The 20596-nt window shown below is 39.5% G+C and overlaps 1 protein-coding gene across 1 annotated transcript in view; it reads left to right on the top strand.

The window, feature by feature from the left end:
- The window catches only part of gabbr1b (gamma-aminobutyric acid (GABA) B receptor, 1b), a 131064-nt gene that overhangs the window by 73366 nt on the left and 37102 nt on the right, over positions 1-20596 (top strand). The window contains exons 13-16 of the mRNA XM_030062990.1: positions 125-316; positions 6054-6299; positions 6478-6541; positions 13365-13442. Coding sequence (XP_029918850.1) covers positions 125-316; positions 6054-6299; positions 6478-6541; positions 13365-13442 — 580 coding nt within the window. The remainder of the gene's footprint in view (positions 1-124; positions 317-6053; positions 6300-6477; positions 6542-13364; positions 13443-20596) is intronic.

Below are 20596 nucleotides of genomic sequence, written 5' to 3'. Positions count from 1 at the left end.
GTTTTTTTTTTCTAAAGGTTTATCTCTCTTACCCACACCCACACACTCTGATATGTTCTCACTTACATCGCCTTGCACTCACCGCTTTCCTCTGCTTTCACTTTCATTTCTCCATTGTACCAAGGTTTACAAGGAGAAGCTGTACGGGAAAAAGTATGTGTGGTTCCTCATCGGCTGGTATGCAGACAACTGGTTTAAGATCAAGGACCCATCAATCAACTGTACAGTGGAGCAGATGACGGAGGCCGTGGAGGGTCATGTCACCACTGAGATTGTCATGCTCAACCCAGAGACAGTTCGAGGAGCCTCCAATCTTGTAAGGCATTCATTATTCTGTATTGCAGCTTATCAGTTGTACAGAAACACCCACTGCTGTGTGTTTCATTCTAAAAGTTGTCATATAGCCACTGATTTTATGATAAATGCTCTATAATGCAGGGTATTAGCAACATGTAGGTTCATAGGGGATGGACAGAATTATAGATACACAGAGAACATCATTACAGGATATCTGATCTGTACTGAGGTGGACTCATGGATCGCCCTTTTTCTGAATCAAAACTCTTCTCTAACATATGCAACTACTTAAGGAGGAATTATGAACAAGCTTTTAGCTTGAACATGAGACAACATTTACTCTGAGACTGTGGACACATTGCTCCTGCTTTTATGATACTGGCAGACCCTGCCCCCAACCATCTCTGACCTAAAGCTTTCTAGGGGTGCTACACAACCTTGACCTGAGTGTCTAACCTGAACTGAACTCTGTTCCCTCTCACATTTTTCTCCCGTAACACAGTTGGGGCTTGACATTAACACCCTCCCACCCGCAGATGTGGGTAGAATTCAGCAGTGGTGTAACATTGTTGCTCCTACTAGCCACTGTGGTGGGGGACATGCAAAATCATTGCAGTTTACCTGAACTAATTAAATAATTTGAATGTGATACTACGTGATACTACTGCTCCCATGAGCACTACCTGCACACTGTGTGCTCATTGCATTGGTCCATCCATGTCATTGTCTCGCCAGTGACGAAAGCAAGCAAGAAAGTAAACACAGTAGCCTTGTCGAAACAAATGGCAAAACAATACAAACTGCAAGTTGTACTAACTAGTGCAAGCTCTGGTCAGTATTTGGAGAGAATAAAGTATCTTCTCTGAGTGCCTCTTACGCACATTTTAACAAGCAAACATACCATAGCGCCGCCACTGTCCCAGTGTAGCGAGCAGGATGTGACAGGAAAATTGCCTCCTCACAGCAGCTATAACATGATATATGAACTACACTTCAATACACAGGAAACAACATAAATGCAAATACTAAAGCACAAACAATTTCTATATATGTAGAATTCAACAGCCCAAGATTTGATAGTTGGCTGCTATATCTTTCGCATTCTACATCATGAAACCCATCCTTTGACAGCCCCCTTAAATGATGCTTTGCAAAAATGGGCATGCAGAATTGGCAACACCTCATGTAAAGGTCTAAGACTAGCTAATGAGGACTGTCTAAAAAAAAAAAAAAAAAAAACTGTGCTCACCAAGAGATACAGTTTTTATGCAAAAGGGAAAAAAGGGGAAGTCACTATTTTTTAAAAAAAAAATGATTTCAGAAATGTAAAATGGCAAATATATACCATAAAGTACCATGTAAAGTACAATAAATAAGAGGGCCCAGAAATACATAGAAAAGCCAGGAAAAAGGTAGAAGACAATAGGAAAAAATAGAATCCAAACATGGCTTATGTTACCCACTGGCTCAGCTTACAGTTTTCTCTCAAATAGTATGTGTGTTAAGCTTAAAAGAAGTTTGACAATCACCTGAATTCTCAAAACAGCATGAAGCAGCAAACACAGTTTCACAGAGGCCAAGTAGTCAGTGTCTGAGTTGCAGGATCATGGATGAGAAGAGTGGTTTCATGGACAGCTGGATGAAGGATGAGGTTTTACTCCTTCACTTGGTCTCTCCAGTCAACAGATAAAACATCATTAAAGCTTTATGGGGAGCAGATTTTCTTCATTCCTCAAAGAACTGGAGGCTTTCATTCTTGAAGACAAGTCCAGAATGAATGCACTCCACATAGTTCAGAATGTGCTGTAACAGCAAGGATGGGTCTGTATGTTAATAGATACATGATATTCAGATTAAATGGTCATTTGACCTGGCTTGAACAACTGCTGTCACTTAAAAATGGCAGGTCTTGGAAATGCTTTTTGCATTGTTGCACAGCTGCTCGCTGTTGTTTCTAAATGCTGCTGCATAGTTGGGTTTGTAAAACACTGCTCTGTATGCTGGCACTGAAACTAAAACTCCATGAAACTCAGAGGGTAGATTTTTATTAATGTTCAGGTCACGTCATCCCACAGCCCTGTTGTCTAGAAGTTCTGTTTGAGTGAACAGAGGAGCACTTGAGATGCAGGAGTGGCCTCTTATTGATCAAAGCACAGTCAAGTGACAGTGCATGTGTGAGCAGAAATCTCTCAGGAGAAGTAGGTTGCTCTCACTCACTCATGCTCCTTCTGTTTGTATCCTTTTATGCAAAAAATACGCCAATCAAGTTTTTTGTGGCTGATTTCAATTTGTGTGATGGTTCATTACCGATCTGATCACTAATTAAATTATGCATTTTACTGATTTTGTACTGCCAAAAACACATCTTGTACAGGTGCACAGCAAGTATAACCAATGAAATGTAAATATTTCACCAAAGATAATAGTTAATACAGGGAAATATACACCTCCAAGATGTGTGTGGCTATCTCCAGGGGGCGACATAGAGCGCTAAAAATGCTACAACGATCAACTGAAGAGCAGTCAATGACACAGAAAATCAGATATCTAAATTAAAATCTTTTTTTTTTTTTGACTGTGGTGAAGAAGATCCATAATCTATGTGCTTAGTGAATGAAATCCGAAATAACAAGAACAAGAACAACAATAATAATAATAATATTTTTTCCCCTCTAGTTATTCAGCTTGTCAAGTATTTTAAGTATTTGGCTGTGTAACAATGATAGTGATAGTGCAGTTACTGGTAAATATTTAGAATATAAAGTAGTGATCATTTTATAGCAGTTTACTCTGTTGAGTAAGTGCTCAGCACTGCCCCTGATGGCAAAAGACCATACTGCACTGTTTTTTTTTTTCTGTCTCAGTTCAGTCAATGGCCTTTCTCTCACTATAGGTGTTGGTTAATAGATTATACTTATGTTTACATGAAACTGCAGCCTGGAAACAAATTATAGGTTTAATTCTGTCCAATCCATCCAACTGTTCAACTCTAACATCAAACTAACACAAACATAGACAGCTCTTGCCACAGCATACAATGGCCTGTAATGGACACATAATAGAAAGAAGAAAGTTAGCTAATTAGAGTTGAGGTTCAGGCGAAACATCAGCGTAAAGGTGTGTGCAAACCTGAAGCTATTTCTTTTTATCTAGATGCGTCTATAGCTTCACTTTGGTCGCGCAGGTCGCATTGGTTAAAAAAACGCTTCAGTCTCTTTATCACGACGCGACCCCAGGAAAATGAGAAACCCCGGGCAAAACAAGCCCCGAGAAAAAAATAAAAACCCAACATCAACCCAACATCAATGCTGATTGGCTGTCAGGACGCAATGAGTGGAGTCAGGGGGAAGCGAAGGTCGCCCCAGTTGGATTTTTTCTACTGGGGCAAAGATATCGAAGATAGAGAAGCGTCCGTTCGCGTCGTACACACCGCCCCGTTCGGATCATTTGCGCCGGCTCGTCTTTGCATTCACTTTGTATGTAATCGCGCCGCTTGAACTATTCAGGTTTGCACGCACCTTAAGAGATATGACACCAACACTGGAATAATACAGCTCTGACATATTTACTTTTTACCTCTGCCAAAGAAATTGGGGTAATGTTTTTATCATCATTTTTTTTTTTTTTTTTTTTTTTTTTTTTTTTTTTCAGCAGGATATCTCAAAAAGTTATGAATGGATTTTCACAAAGGAAAGGTTAGTCAGGGGCCAAAAGAGAGCTGATTAATGTTTTATGCTGACTGGTCAAAAGGGGGCGTGGCAGTGGCCCTTGCACATCACAAAAAGGCATATAACTTCTGAATTGATCCAGATGACACGGCAAAATTTAGTGTAAAGTCTGGTCATGGGGCTAGTTATGGGGCTGGCCAAAATGGGGCGTGGCAGTGGGTGTGGTCTATCACAACAATAGGGCATAACTTCCAAATGGATTCACATAACACTGCAAGACTTTGTGGAAAGGTTGGTCACTGGGCATGGAGGAGATGATTAACTTTTCATGCCAACTGTCCAGAAGGGAGTATTATGGTGGGCGTGGCCTAACACAAAATAGTACATAACGTCAGCAGCAGAAATTCTCCCTTAATCAACCACACCCACATAACTGTTTAATGTTTGAATTAATTTAACAAATATATCACTTTCAATTAAAAACATTAAAAGTAAGGCCCATCTAGGATTTCTTGTGTTCAAGTAAGGGGCAGACAAAAATAAGAATTATATTCTTCTCTCTGCTCCTTTCTAATCATGAAAAGCATCAATCTGAAATATGTGATGTGAATTTTTTTTTTGTACTAATTTCATTACTGTGCATTTTCATGAACGGAATAAATAACAATGAATGAAAGAATTGACAAAAGTTTAATTTGTGATGTGGAAATGGCAGATCTTGAGAAGTGCGTAGCGTTGGTGGAGGTATGCACTCTACTGAGAGACATCTTACTGTTTGGGTAAATTAAGGTGACATATGAGGCTTTTTAGCCTTTGTAGCTAAAATGTGTTACACTGCTGGTCACTCACTCAATCAGAAAATGATGTAAAAATGATGGGTCCAAATTCAATTACTGTCAAATGGCATGTGAACAAAAATTATCGGTGCACAGTAGGCATTAATGTGATCAGGCGGTTGTAATGACCTATTTAGAATATACATTATTGCTGATTACTGCGTACCTCCTTAGCTTCTTTACCTCCTCCTCATAGTCATGTCTGCTGTCGGGGGCGTTGTCGCTGCTGGCTGCACAGCTGGGAGCTGTATGGTGTCATCCTGTCTCCAGCAGTGTGGTCCTGTCAGCAACCGGAACCAGTGTGAATATCTAGAAACCTCTTCCAGTCCTCCTCTGAGCCTCTGCATGCAGCCCCCACCCCCTGCCCTTTCTCTTGTCCCCGGGAAATATCTGCAATATCTTGGGTAGCTTCTACACACTTCTGCTCTTTCTTGGAAAAAAAAAATACAGTGGGTAGGCCAGTTTCCATTAAAATCCTGATGTAAATTGTCTGAGTGCAGTCATCATCTGCCTCTGCTTGGTTGAAATGTAGCGAGAGCACTGGACATTTTTCACACATCTTTTCACTGTGGTATTAGCATGATGAGATACAGCCTGCACACATCTGCTGTGACTGGACAGGTTTTTCTAAAAATGCACCTGTGTGGGACACATAGGTTGGCAGTGTGGTATTTAATCAGAGGGGACGCTGATATTAAATGGCGACAACCAGTTTCCATCTGGCTTTGTAATAAATGGAGACATTCAGATCAGAGTTTTTAATAGATCCTCATAATTAATGGTGAGGAGGTTTTCAGAGACTGTGCCACTTGAGACTGTCTGAAACAAAGGTGCTAATTGTTGTCACTTCAGGCTTAGGTTGGAGGAGCTGACGGGGTGGGTATGGGGGGAATTTCACCTGAGTGTCTTGCATTTGGTTTAAGGGAAGCTATTAACCTGAAGCAGGAGGAAGAGATGACTAAGTTTGCTTTTTGCATTTTTCTTTTAGGTTGACTTAGATTCACACTGCCGTGTTGCAAGTAAACCAGGGACTGTAACTAAATGTTAGATCAACAAACACCAGCTTGTTCAAAACACATGAAAAATATAAACATTAGGTGAATATGAAAACTATTATTTGCAATAAATTATGAGAAACAAAAAGAAGCAACAGTCCCCTCTGTGGGGACCAATAAAGTTTAATCTAAATTAATTTAATCTAATGCTGATTTACATGCTCATTAACATCATTTCTCCTCCTGTAACTCCACAGACCTCCCAGGAGTTTCTTGCCCAGCTGATGTCTAAGCTTGGGGGTAAAAACCCAGAGGAGACTGGAGGCTTCCAGGAGGCTCCGCTGGCCTATGACGCTGTGTGGGCTTTAGCTCTGGCCCTCAACAAGACAGTTGGGCCCCTCAAGGCCAAGGGTCGTCGACTGGAAGACTTTAACTACAACAACCGAGATATCACCGCTGAGATCTACCGGGCTCTCAACACCAGCTCCTTCGAAGGAGTTTCAGTGAGTACAACACCCTGAGGAGGGAGGAGGCGGTGAGAGGCAGCAAGTGAGAAAGAAGCTTGAGAGAAGAGTGGTGTTGGATGTGACATGGGAAAAAGTGAAGTGAGAGAGAGAGACACTGCACACTGTGTGAAAGAGAGAGATGTTAAAACATTAAAATTCTGCTTTTTTCTTCCAGGGTCATGTTGTATTTGATGCCCAGGGTTCTCGAATGGCCTGGACTCTCATTGAACAGCTTCAAGGTACATTAGAGTACACTTTAAAATGGAATTTATTTTAACCATTACTATATATAATAACAATATGTTGTAGTATTGGCCTTACTATAAGTCAACCATGTATGGTATATTGGTGGCATTATTTTAAGCATTTGCCAGTGTGGGTTTCATACTGTCTCTCTGTGTGCATTTTCACATTGTATGTTTGAGAGTGCTTTTACAGAAACACATTTTTATGGTGCATATGGCTATGTTTTTGCCCAAGTAAGACTCTTCTTTTTTTTTTTTTTTTTTTTTTTTTTTATTATAGTCGGGTTCCAGTATTCTCCCATGGCACAGTTGTGCTCTCAACTACAAATACAGAAAAAAAGAACTTGTGCATAAAAAGTTAATATAGCTCCTTGAATATTTTATTGAAAGTTGGAGAATTTCAGAAAAGCCACTTTCATGTCCCTGCCAAATTAGCTTTTTTGAAATGCGGCAGAAAAAATCTGTCATTTCAATAAAGTCAAGTTATCCTCAATAGCATTCCCTGGGGTCGCTGGTGTTTAAAGAAACATTATGTACAAAGTCTCAAAATAGAGAAAAGCCCAGGTTTACTGATAACAACAAAATTTTTATCATGTAATGCTATTGTCATGCCCAATCCAAAATACATGTTACTTTTTTGCTCCCTCTCTTGATCCTTTGTCTTGTTCCCTTGTTACATTTTTGCTCAGCTTTTCAGTCTAAGCATGTCTAAGTTACAGATGTCATAGCACATCATGTTAATTTAGCAAATAATGCAAAGCAAGATTAAGGAGTGTGTGTATGGTAAAAATAGCTAGACAAAACTCCACCCTCTGATATTCTTACACTGTTAGAAATCATCAATCTGTGACATAATGAATGTATCCCCATTGTTGCGTACACTTTTATTTCAGTTAATTATGCCCTACTTTTGGCAGAATGTCTTTTGGCAGCCCCCAGAGAAGGGGTGTGAACTTGTTCCTTTCAAAGGTGTGTGTAATTCCATATAAATTTAGCTTGTTAGCCAACTAGCAGGTGAACACTGGAGCGTGTGTATCCCTTACTAAAAACTGTCTTGTGGCTACATTTTATCATCTGTTGAGGAGATTTTTTTTTTCTTTTTGGAGTTCAGCAGCTGTACTGAGTTCCTTCAACAACTCCCCTCCTGGCCAAACTGTTTGGTATGACCCCGTGTATCATTCCTCTTTGGTTGACCTATCTGTCAATCTTTGTGCTTGGCCTATCAAGACAGTGGACAGTGTCTTGTGAATGAGTGGCACTCTGCTGGTGATGACGGGATAGATTTCTGGCATGTAAAATGAACTACCTGGTTGTATTTGCAGCCTGATGTCTCTGGTGCTGATTCCATGGATTTCAGTATTTTCTGGTTGTGGGAGGCAGGGAGACACCCACAGTAGCTTCAGAAATTCACATTACCATCTCCCGGCTTGTAATCATCACATGCGGAGCATGTCAGGCACCGCCTTATCACACTTGCTATTTAAGGAAAAAAAATGTTTTCTTCTACCTGACCCTGCTATGTTGATTATAAAATTATGTTGAGTAGCGCAAGCTTTCTAGGTGGTTTCTTTATTGTGTGTTGTATTGATGTATGAATGTTCCCTTTATTGATTTACTTTATAGATTAGAGCAGCTGCTTTCAGTAATAGTAAACGTTTCCATGCACACAGTGATGTCACTGCGGCAAATATGGTGGGTCATTTAAGCAGCAAATCTAAAAACTGTAGTTACTAACTTGATAGTAGAGAGGAAACTCTCCAGGGGAAAAAGAATTAAACTTTTAGCTTCTGATTTTTTTTTTTTTTTTTTGACATCTTTGATGTTGCTTGGGATTTATCAGGAGGACAGCTACTTTACTCTAAACAGTTTATCTGTATGAACCTGGACTGTGTGTGTGACCTTCTGGATTTGTAGAAGAACATTAATGAACATTAGATCCTGACCATTTCTGTCAGCGTGTTGGGAGATTTAAATAATCAATGAAGTGACACTGCTGTGCCTCGAGCGTACATGTGCATAGCCTCACTCTTGATGGGGAGACACAGTTTTAATGTAGTGCCCACAGATTTAACTGCAATCGCTGCATCAAATAGCTTATGCATGATTGAGATACAATAGGGCAATGATACACAAAAGTAGAGTCGATTGAGATTAATTGCAGGGCTGTCCTCAAGTGTATTGCGATTATCAAACATGCCCACAATTAACCAAACTTGTTAAAGAAAAGCAATATTATATTGATTGTACCAGGAGCATTGTAAGAAAAATGTGTTTTGCTCAGAGGGAGGGTCACAGCTTTTTTTTTTTCAGAGCACTTTAAAATCCTCCAGTGACCCTTCATCTATCTTCCTCTTTAACGATTAAATGATTACTCCCAATTATCTCAACACCCATGCATTCCAAATTTCCTGTTGAAGATAGTGCTTGCATTAGTCAGTGTTTTTCACAGGAGGATAGAGCTGGCTGGGCAATCACATGGCAGTGGCAGTGTCTTATCTGTGGTGGCATTGGGCTCTGGTTTGGCTGGCAGTCTTTTGATCACTGAGCCTGTGTTCTCCTGTTCAGTCTGTCTGCGCTTTGTCTTTCCCTGACAGCACTAAGATCTGTGACTCCACTGGAAGCTCTTTGTGTTCTTGGAGGTGATGAAAATTTTAGCTTGTTTTGCCTATTTTTTTCCCCTCTGCTCCTCACCATCACCACAGAAAAAGAGTTTCAATGATGAGTTATAATTCGTTTGCTGGTAATTAGAACGGTGTTGGCCCCGGGCAGGTCTTGGGTTGAGTCTACAGCTAAATGGAAAGGCAGCCATAGATATATACTGCTCAGTCAGTGTTCTTCTTTAAGTAAAGGATTAGGGTTAGAGATAGTAAGAGATAATCACCAGTGTTGGGACCAATTACTCACAAAACTAATAAGTTACAATTACTAATTACTTCTGTAAAAAAGTAATTTTGATTACTATTCAATTACTGCTGCAGAAGCGTAATTCAATTACTGGGGAAAGTCATTTTTATGATTACTTTTTTTCTTTTCTTAAATCCTCTTATTAATGCACATATTTTTGCATTGCTGTTGCAGTGTGGACATTGCTGTCAAATTTCATCTATCATTGTCAGTGTTGGGCACGTTACTTTGAAAAAGTAATTCATTATAGTTTAAAGTAGTGATGCCAGCTTGTCCAGGTGGGGAACTGAACCCCCGGTCTTCTGTATGGCCGGCGGAGATACTATCCGCTCTGCCGTCAGGGAACACATACGCTTCTTGTAATTTGTGCTCAGTCATTCTCCATGCATGTTGATAAGTTATGAAAAACTGCAAAGTCCGACCGGTTTTAAAATTGACACACCGCTTTTTCTCCACAAGACGCACATTTTTTGAATAGGATAATAAAATAATAATAATTATTAGTAGTAAGTAACAGCTAGTAACGGCGCATTTTATTGTCAGTAACGGTAACGGCGTTGTAACGGGGGAAACAGTAATTTCTTTGATTATTCGTTACTGATAAAAGTAACACCGTTAGTAACGCTGTTTCTTTGTAACACCATTACTCCCATCACTGATAATCACTGACCTGTAACTAATACATGTACAAATTTTTCAGTAAATTTTCATATTTACAAGCACTTATATAATAATAAATAAAGCAATAATCTTTTTTATGTGTAATTATTTGTAAATAGTTAACATATATGTATAAACATCTTTGTAACCAGTTTGTAAATATAACCTTTTAAATATTTATTAATGTCTTGTAAGCCATTTGTTAAGGCATAAATCAACATAATGACATAAATTGTTTTTTGAAGCCCCATCTTGGTTGTTTTTGTATTGAGGCAGACTTATGATGAAGTGGCTGCTTTGGGTCAATACCAATTTCATGACAAAATTACAATTCTTCAGTGTTTCCCTCATAGTCTAGTTTCTTGTCACGTTGTACTAAAACGCTGTGGAAGTCCAGAGAAAGGAAATTCTTTGGTATATGACAGCCTCACATTCCAAATGGAAGGTTAACCTGGAGCCTCATTACTGCCTTTACTTGAGGAATTGCTGTAGAAATTATGTTAAAAAATGAAAAAAGCAGACACTGATTGGCAAATACCTGATATTTGATAATACCAGTATTTGCCTCCTATATTGGCAAACACTTGTTTAGCTCTTGTACATACTATCAAATTAATTGTAAGGGGTGATAGGAGATGTCTTACAACATTTTTTTTTTTTTTGCCTCACCCTTGTTGCAGAGCATCATCAATATTTCCCAGTAGAATCCTGTTTGTTGACTGTAGAAATGATGCCTAATGATTATATGATAAATAGAATTTTACACTTAATGGGTTGTGGTGTGATGCCCTGGGGCTGTGCCTCCTCAGTGGTTCTCTAGTGAGACATTAATTTGTTATCACAGCAAATCCCTTGAATATTCTACAGCTCATGACAGGCCAGTTTCTCATATGTTTAGCTCTTTCCAGTGAACTAGACTTGTAGGAATCCCTCTGACCTGGATTTTAAATGGAACATCTTATAAAGAGTATTGGCTCATGAATCAGCAGGGCAGGGACACATGGACACATCTATCTGTGTCATGATTTCCCAGAGGGAAAAAAATATGCATTGAAGGGATAGTTCACCTATTTTGAAAAATGTGGTATCATTTCACATCCCCCCTAGCTGTTATGTAGGGCGGAAGTGGTGCTATCTTCCTCTCATCATCACTGAGTGCTGAATACTGGCTGGATGCTTCAAATGCAGCTTCCCTTCAGCTAACATCCCTACAAATAATCACAGTAATATAACACATTGTTTAATAAACAAATTTTGAGTTTGGTGATGTATAGCATCGTTTTTACAGACTGAAACAGCATAGATTTGTTGTTGCCAATGATAGAACTATTTTCATATGTGGTCTAAGCTCTTTGTGCCAGTCCTTTGCTACAACAGTGGCTGGCAGCTGCCTGAAAGCTATGTGCAACATGATAGAGGAGAGCGGAGGAAAAGCAGGCACTACAGGAAGCTAGACACAACATAGTTAGTAAACAAACAATCGCAAGCACAAGCAATCTACTTGTGTCTCTGTGGCGGCGGCTGCTCCTCTGGTGCAGAGTGATACAGACGTTTTAGAGATCTTTTGGGATGTTGATAACAGGAAAAATACAGTTATGAACAGTAGTTTGAGCACAAATACTGTATGTGCACTTGCAATCTCAAAATTATACTCTCATATTGTACAACTAATCTGCATTGTTACATTTACATTTCAAGAGGAACATGTTTTGTCGTGGATTATGTTTGTTTGTAACATATCATAACATTTGTGATCACTTATTGGTGGTGGGTCAAACAGCCAACTTTTCACCCTAGGCCTCAACCTAACCTTTCCCTAACCTTAATCAAGTAGTTTTTATATTCTAAGCCTAACCTTTGCCTAACCTTGATTGAAGTAGTTTTGGTCACTATAGTAACAAAATTGTCTAAAATGTCACCTGACATGATATACAATTGTTGATCATAAACGTATTTGTCATATGTCTGAAAACAAACGTAATCCTGGACAAAATATGCTTACCCCTAAAAGTAATTAAGAATGTTGTTTAGTGGACAAGGTTGGCACCCAGTAATTGCATGAGCATTGTAGTTTTGGAAAGAGACACTTGTAAAGTGATGGTAAAAACCAGTGGCGAGCGGTGACGTTTTTGTGTAGTCATGCTGTGGTCCCAATTTCATGCAAGTGCCGAGCTTGAGCTCGAAAATTTTTGGGCATTTATTTATTAATAAAAACGCACAATATGGATTTTAACTATACTATATCAACTCGACAACTCCATTTTGATAGACACGTGTGCGCATTTTGCCCCAATGTTACCAACAACAATGTGTTGCAATTTACAGTGTAAATGAAAACGGAAATTATTAGAACAGACGGATGATGCAGTAATAACCAGTTACAGAGTCAAGCCAATGACACATGAACATGCTCACAGTGTTACCAACAAAATGTTGGAATTTACCATGAGATTGGAGCTATTGGGATGTGCCATGGGGTGATGCAAACACACAGCAATGTCACCAGCTAGCCTACATGGACAATGAAATGACACACAAACATGCCCAACTGCCCATCAGGCTCCGCACCAAAGTGATAAACGTCAGAGAACACCTCTTTTTCAGAACACCTGCAGTAGCCTAAATCGATGAAACATGTCAGGTTACTCATGTTGCGCATGCGTCTTCTGAAAAGCTGATTCACAGACAGCTTATTTTCCATTCAAAACGCCACGTACAGAAACACCGGCTACAAAACTACTGTAAATACTCGTATCACAGAGCGCATGCACGTGTCAAGCTGTCAACTCTCCAGCATTTCGCTAGCAAATTGAGATAGATGTGTAGGCCGTGTATATAGGCCGCGGTTTGCAACCAAAATGATAGAAATAAGGTATATTATAAAAGGACACACTAGGAGACCAACATTTTAAAGATTTTAATTGAAGGGCTTGGGCATGCGCTGCATTTATAGCTTTTTATGACCGCTCGTCCCTGGTAAAAACCCTCTTTGAGTGGATCAAGGCACTTAGGCTAACAGTTAGCATTAGAAACATCCAGCCAGTATCCAGTACCAGTGAGAGGGAGATAGCCCCACTACTGTCCTACAGAACACGAGGGAAGTGAAATAGTATTATTCAGAATGACCGAGCTATCCCTTTAAATTGAAAAGCAGAGATGAAAGTTGTATTTGATGGCTAACTCAGATTCAAATACAAGTGGCAGGGTGTTGGAGTCCAGTGGTGACTGTGTGTCTCTGTGTCTTTCTGTGCAGGAGGGAGCTATAAGAAGATTGGATACTATGACAGCACTAAAGGCAATCTGTCCTGGTATGGGAATGACAAGTGGATAGGTAAGGCCCATTCATCTTTCTCAGCCCCTTGATTTCCCTGTTTATCACTGTCTGTTGCACTGCTTCTCCCTTCTAATCTCCCGTTTTCTCTACCCTTACCTCACTCTCTAATCCTCCCATCCCCACCCCCACCCCCCAACCCCCTTCCACAAGCAGAGTTGGCTGAGAATTTTCATCAATCAATCAGTCAGGTTTTATTTAGCATGTGAGAATAGCAACGCTCGAGCTAACTTTTCACAGCCCAGCAGACATCCAAGTGATTCAGCAGTGAATGCTGCTACAGTCAAACAAGCACAGCCATAGGCTGGATGTGCTATGGAGCGGCAGTTTCATTTAATTTACTAATTAAACATGAGAACCAGTTCGGAGTGATGACAGCAATAAAATAAATAGCAGATGCTAGTTGGCAGGCTAAACAAAACAGGGAGAAGCAATCTGGGTGGCAGTTTAACGGGATTGGGCTCCATGACCTTGACTTTGAGGAATGAAATTGTGCTCCCTAATCAGTATGGGGAGCCTTGTGTATGTCCATGTCAGTTCTGCCTCCCTGAGCGCTGACACGATGCACATTTAACGGTGGTTAATGCTTGAAAACTGGAGAGGTATGAAGTGCTGCAAATACGTGGATTGGAAAAGCAAAAACAACGAATGACATAAAGGAGCAACTGGATCAGCCTCCATCCACCCATTTGTTTGTTTGTTCTTTTTTTACTGAAAAGTACAACCATCTTTTGAAGAGCTGGTGTACAGAATGTAAATAAAATGCACCAGTGTCATACAGAAATAATAATGATGATCACCAGAAAATAACACTTTTGTATTCTAAGATACATTATAACATCTGTGCCACTAATTTATATTAAATTGTTCTGTTTAGACATTTCAAACAGTCACAGAACAAGTTCATATTGTGTGAACAGTGGTGCTTGACTGATGTCAGATTTGCTGTTAAAATGCTTGTGCAAGGTGTTGGAATGCAGCGTGAACAAATTCTTTCAAAAACATAGAGAAAAATTAGCAAATTAGCAATTAACAAATTAACAAGAAATTACCTGAAAATTAGCAAGATTTTTTTTTAAAGAATTAACCAGAAAATGACCCAAAAAATAAGGTTTCCGCTGAAACTATTACAAGAAAATTAGCAAAAAAAATACAAATATTGTGTTAGTAAGACATTACAGGAAAAAAATGAATAAATGAATAAATAAATACTAAAAAAAATTGTACAAACTTGTATAAGAACACTATTTCGAATTATTATAAATATAAATAATAAAAATAATAAATAAATAACATTTTTCAATATAGACAAAATTTTCTTAAGAGGATGAAATAAAACCTTGTAAAATAAAATCCCCACTGCCCACGGCCTCCTGGGTTTTAAATGGATATTATCATAAAAGCTGAAATGAGTAGCGGCAGTACATGGCAGTTAAATCCATATAAAGTATGTAGTTAGTGGTGTCATCTGTCTGTAATGACTTTTGAGCAGTTTGCCAGGATCAGCGCCAGCCATTCCCCCACCCATCATCTGAAGAATGAGGTGTCAGCTCTCAAGTGTTTGCCATCTTCTCAGCCGTGAAGACACGCGAGCTGAGCTGTAATTTCCCAGGTGTCCTCTCTCATCCCCTGGATAGCCTTTGACGTCACTCTGGCCCAGAGACTATCAAACTTTGTCATGTTCTGGACCCCCAAGTTGACTGTCATTAAGCCCCGGACCCCGACTCGAAATGATTTTGCCCTTGGGATTCTGATATGAAAAGAAATTTTGCTTCGTGTTGATTGTGGAATCGTCTAGACATCATACTTGTCAAACACATTCAAAGTGGTGAGATTAAAATATCACGTTAAAATAATCACTCCAACATATTTTTGTGCCGTAGCGATGTCTGGTGAATTAACCCTTTGAAACCTAAGCAAATGCACTTGGTTTCCTTCAAAAAAAAAAAAAAAAAAAAAAAATGGAGATGTCAGAAAATATGAGGGTAAAAAGGCAGTTTGTAAAATTGCCAGAAAATTAGCCAAACAAAATGAAAAATGACAGGAAAACTATATTTATAATTATTATAATGATATATTTAAAGGTCAGATCAATGGTGCTGGATCAGATTTCTTCTGTTTAAATGCCTTTCATAAGCAAATTGAACTATTCCTTGTTTTGCCTAGAAGTCCCTGGACCCCACTTTGAAAACCACCGCTCTAGCCTATCTGTGCATTGAAAAACTATAAGCACTGCCCCTGCCAATATGAGAGTATTTTTTTTTTTAACAAAGCTGACACGTATGAAGGTCAGGGCTTCTTTCTTTGATGTGATGAGATCTCTGGGCCAGCGGGGAGCATCGACCTCTGGCGTTGTTAACGTTTGAACTTGGGGTCGCGCTGCCCGCGAGACGCCGGCGTCGCTCCTCAACAGCATGTCAGCCTGTGGCGGCTCAGCAAGACGTCCTTGTTGCTCCCCGCTGCCGCTGTGGCTGGTCACCAGAGCCCGGCGTCCTTCCCCAAGATGAATTCCCAAAATAACCGGGACAGTGACATGACAGAATAAGGCCTCTTGAAGGAGAGCCTGACTTTGGAGCAGAGCGGGCACTACGTATTGACCGGAAGTGTGCTGGGTGAGCTGTGGATTTGGCTTGTCCTCTGTTGAGGGCATGCTGCAGCTCTCCCTCTCTTTTTCCCAGTGACCTCAGCCTTCTTCTTCCTCCCTCAAATCCCTGCTTTAACTCCTTCCTTTCTGTTTTCATCTTTTTTTCTCTCTCTCTCTAACCCTTTTCTCCTCCTATCTCACTCACTTTTTATTTGACAGTATTTGTTCACACTCTCCTCTCCTCTCCCCCCCCTCAGTCTTTTGGTCTCCTTGACAACCACTGCATCGCTGCTTCTCTCACATATTGCCGTGGTAACCATTATGGGGCTGGTTGCCATGGTAACATACTGTCCCGATTCCACTATCAAGGGCAGGGAGAGGTATTAGTGTGGGAGAACACATTTTCCCAAAGGACATTCTCTTATATACTCTCTCTCTCTCTCTCTCTCTCTTGCTCTCTCTCTCTCTTGCTCTCTCTCCCTCTCTCTCTGTTTCTTTCTCTCCCTCTCAGTCATGCACATGCACATGCACACACACATGCACACACACGCACGCACGCACGCACGCACGCACGCACGCACGCACGCACGCACGCACGCACGCACGCACGCACGCACGCACGCACGCACACACAGGTGTAAACATACCCTGGAATATATCAGCCTTCAGCAAACAATCACACTCGATGACATGCATGAAGCAAAAATCCTTGAGTTATGAGGATCACTTCCCACTTGTGTTCTGCAGGATACTACGCATTATTGACATGGCAGCCACATTTGATTTGCACCAGTCAGAGAGGGAGACACTGCATGGAGAACAGCAAAGCAGGATGGAAGCAGATCAAACTCATGTCATTTTTGGACAAAACATTAAATATAAACCAAGGTTCTCATCTGATGTCTATTGAAAGAGCTGGGCTGGGCAATGTATCAATATTATGTAGATTTTGATTTCATGATATGAGACTAGATGCCATCTGGGATTTTTTGAGTGATTTGGTGTAAGTCTTGTCTTTTCCTGGTTTTAAAGGCTGCATTACAGTAAAGGGATTCAATTTTATGAAATTAACAGACTGTTGTAGCTGCTCTGTTATTTGCCTCCTATTGCTTGCTCATCATATCCACATTGCTAATGATTATTGTAATTGTTATTGTAATTTTTTTTTGAAAGCACCAATAGTAAGGGTCATCACAATATCAATATTAAGGCATACTGATGTTTGATTTTGTCCGTCTCACACAGCCCTAGTTGACAGATGAGTAGACAAGCTTGTTGGTTTGTGGATAAATATAGCAATGTGAGCCCTGTCTATCTCTGCTCATGACCTGATCATACCAAAGGATAATTTCATACATATTTTTTGCTCATAGAGTGGTTGAGTGCACTGTTCTATCCATCTGCGCATCACTGTTCCATGTAGTGTTTCCAGCCTTGAGTATGATGTAAATGAAACATGACCGTTGTGTTAGTAGCCTAAAGTGAACACTCATCTTTTGAACTGAGATTCTCAAAAGCACCCAACTGCATCAGACTGCGAGCCCTCTGTAGTATTCCATCAAAGTACAGAGAGGCTCAGCTCCATACACACAGGCTAGCATCCTCTCTGAGCCTCCATAGCAACGGCCAAGAGAAGCTCTTGTTACTGTTCTGACCTTAGGACTCCATGGCAACATGGCTGCTATTAACATCTTATTCTAACATGCCAAGGCTGGCAGATCTTAGAGCTGCACTGCCCAGGGCTTCTCTGTCACTGTTGTGGCTTCAAACACTAAAAACACTGGAAAGTTGCAGCACTGCACACACACTCATCCTCTCACACATTGCTTGCCAAGCCATGTCATGTTGTAGAGATTTTTAATGCCAGCATATAGTCTCTGATTAACACTGATCTAAGAGATTATGCGTACAAAACTGTGATAACTACCAGGGTTCTTGTGAAGTTGAGGGTTTTTTGAAAGCTGGTGCCAGCAGAACCTTTTGACATTGACATGAAATAACAGGGTAAACAAAGATGTTACCAGTTAGTTAATATTCTGTTCCATTTAGACATGCCAGGGCCTTTCATGTGAGCCAGCATGCATGATAACAGGACCCTGTTAGACCATAACGTTATCAAATAATTTTATATGTTTACATTTTACCATTTTCATGCCATAGATATAGATATACATACACAGTTTATTTCCAAAGGATTCTTCCCACCAACCATATGATAAAATTCAATCCAAAATATCTTTCCTTTGGAATTTTTGCTCACGTGACAAAATCCATACATTTCAGAATGAAATAAAATGGAAAATTAATGAAGATTAATACACAAATGGGGAAAAAGAATGAAAAAAGTTAAAGATAAAAAAAACAAGAAAATAAGAGGATGATGAGTATCGAGTAAGACAGACATCTGAAAGACTGAAGAAAGGCAAACTAAGTATACTGGAGAAAAAAAAACATATAGATCGAATATTTTCATCTACACTTTTTTGACATCTTCTCAGCGAGACCAAGAAGATGTCAAAAAGCACCCAACAAGCACAGAGTGTTTGCAGCTTGTAAATGTATTGGTTTAGCTTTTCAGTGTATGCCCTCTACTGGGTTTAGACAAGGGAACTGTAGGGAAACAAGGGTAATTCTTTTTGGTGAGGCAGGGTGACGTAGGTTTTACACCCTGTTGAGTAAAATCCACACATACTCTGGAATGAGTTCTCTGGTCAGACAAGTGAAACAGAAAAACAAGTACACTTTCACTGAAGTGGATGGAAAAAAAAATCTACCAGTTTAATGCTGTGTTGGCACAGAGAACTACTGAATAACACATGTAATTTATGGGCTGACTTAGCTACCGCAGTTACAATGCAGTAAGCCGCGTCCTAGCTGTGTTAACATACAATGCACAGGCTTCCATTTAGTCAGTGCTTGTTTGACTTCTCCCATAGTGCCTGGCGTGCAAGCTCACACTCGATTTATTTCCTTTATGAAGGGCTCTGGGGGCACTGCACCACATAAAGAGAGCATATCATAATTCTCCTAAGTAAGCATTATGCACAAATGAACCAACCAACCAACTAATGTACTAACAGAGTCTGGCTCGTGTAGAGGTACCCTGCTCCTCCTGAGTGCCTAATCATCATATAACATATTCATCCGTGCTTACACAGAATCTGATGAAAATTCTTTATTGATATTAGTGTTTGATTAATTTATGGACTTGCCATACATTCACTGCCATATCAGTGATGGACAACACTGACTGGGTTGATATCTGATTTTTATCAGATTGTCTCATTCGGTCTAACCCTACAATGTGCTGTTGTTCCCAGACAGTAATGGTATCACATTGCTGTGTCACTGCTGCAGCTGCTGGTTTGAGTGACTGTTGCCTGATTACAACCTGATGGTTCTCTTTGCCTGATGTACTTTTTAAGTCGCTTTTTCAAACCACAGTGTACAATACAATATGGTGCAAATGACAACACAGATGAAATGCAGTGCATAACAATCGCACATTTCAACTCAGTGGGACAAGAGAGAAGAAATCATTGGGCGAGGATAACTGAAACTCCAGACAAAAAAAGAGATAGAAGAAGTAAATAATAATAACTAGAAAGATGGCACTCATTAGAGGGCATGCCTACGCTAACACTACACAGGTCTCAGTATATGCAGTTTCCACATCACATAGTTTAAACTAATTTTATTTTATTTTATTTTATCTAACAGAGTCAGTGAACATTGATAAACATTTATGTAAATACATCTATAGACCTTGGCGAGATCATAACACAGGCTCCCTGAAAGTCAGTAGGAAAAAATTCAGTTAACAACAAAACACAGCATAATAATTGAATTACCAATCAATCAATTCAATCAAAACTTTATTTATAGAGCACTTTTCATGCCAAAGGAGCAGCCCAAAGTGCTTTACATAAAAACACATAAAAACAATAACAACAATGCAACACATAAAAACAATACAACAAACAATAGACACAGGATATACCCCCCCCTTCTCCCACACATAAATACACACACACACACAAACACACACGCACACACACAAATTTAAAAACACTAAGGAATTAAAAAACACTTAGGAAACGCTATCCTACACTTGCCACTTCAAAGTGAGGAAACACTAGAGAGAAGATAATCCATATTAAAAATTAAAATTCAGTAAATATCAATAAAAATAAATAAATAAAAGTAAATAAAATAAATACAATTCAGTTGAAGGCAAGACTAAAATGGTAAAATAATCAAATAAATAAAATTCTATTGAAAACCAGTCTAAAAAGGTAAAATAAATAAACAGACAACTAAATAATAAAATAAATAAAATTCAGTTAAAAACCAGACAGGTCAAAAATGATAAATAAAATAAAAAAATCCTAAAATAGCATTTAATTAATTACATACCAACAAAGTAGTACTTGTACACTGACAGCTGTGAAAAGTAAAAATGATTTTCATGCAGCTGAAGTAATTTGATCAAATTAATTGGACAGGGTGACATTAAGAAGCATAAAGCGAGCATTAACATGCATCCTCATGAATACCATGAAGCAGATGG

Source organism: Myripristis murdjan, chromosome 11 (genome assembly GCF_902150065.1).
Source record: "Myripristis murdjan chromosome 11, fMyrMur1.1, whole genome shotgun sequence".
NCBI lineage: Eukaryota > Metazoa > Chordata > Actinopteri > Holocentriformes > Holocentridae > Myripristis > Myripristis murdjan.
The sequence above is the reverse complement of the archived record's forward strand: the minus strand, read 5'-3'. Positions and strand labels throughout refer to the sequence as shown.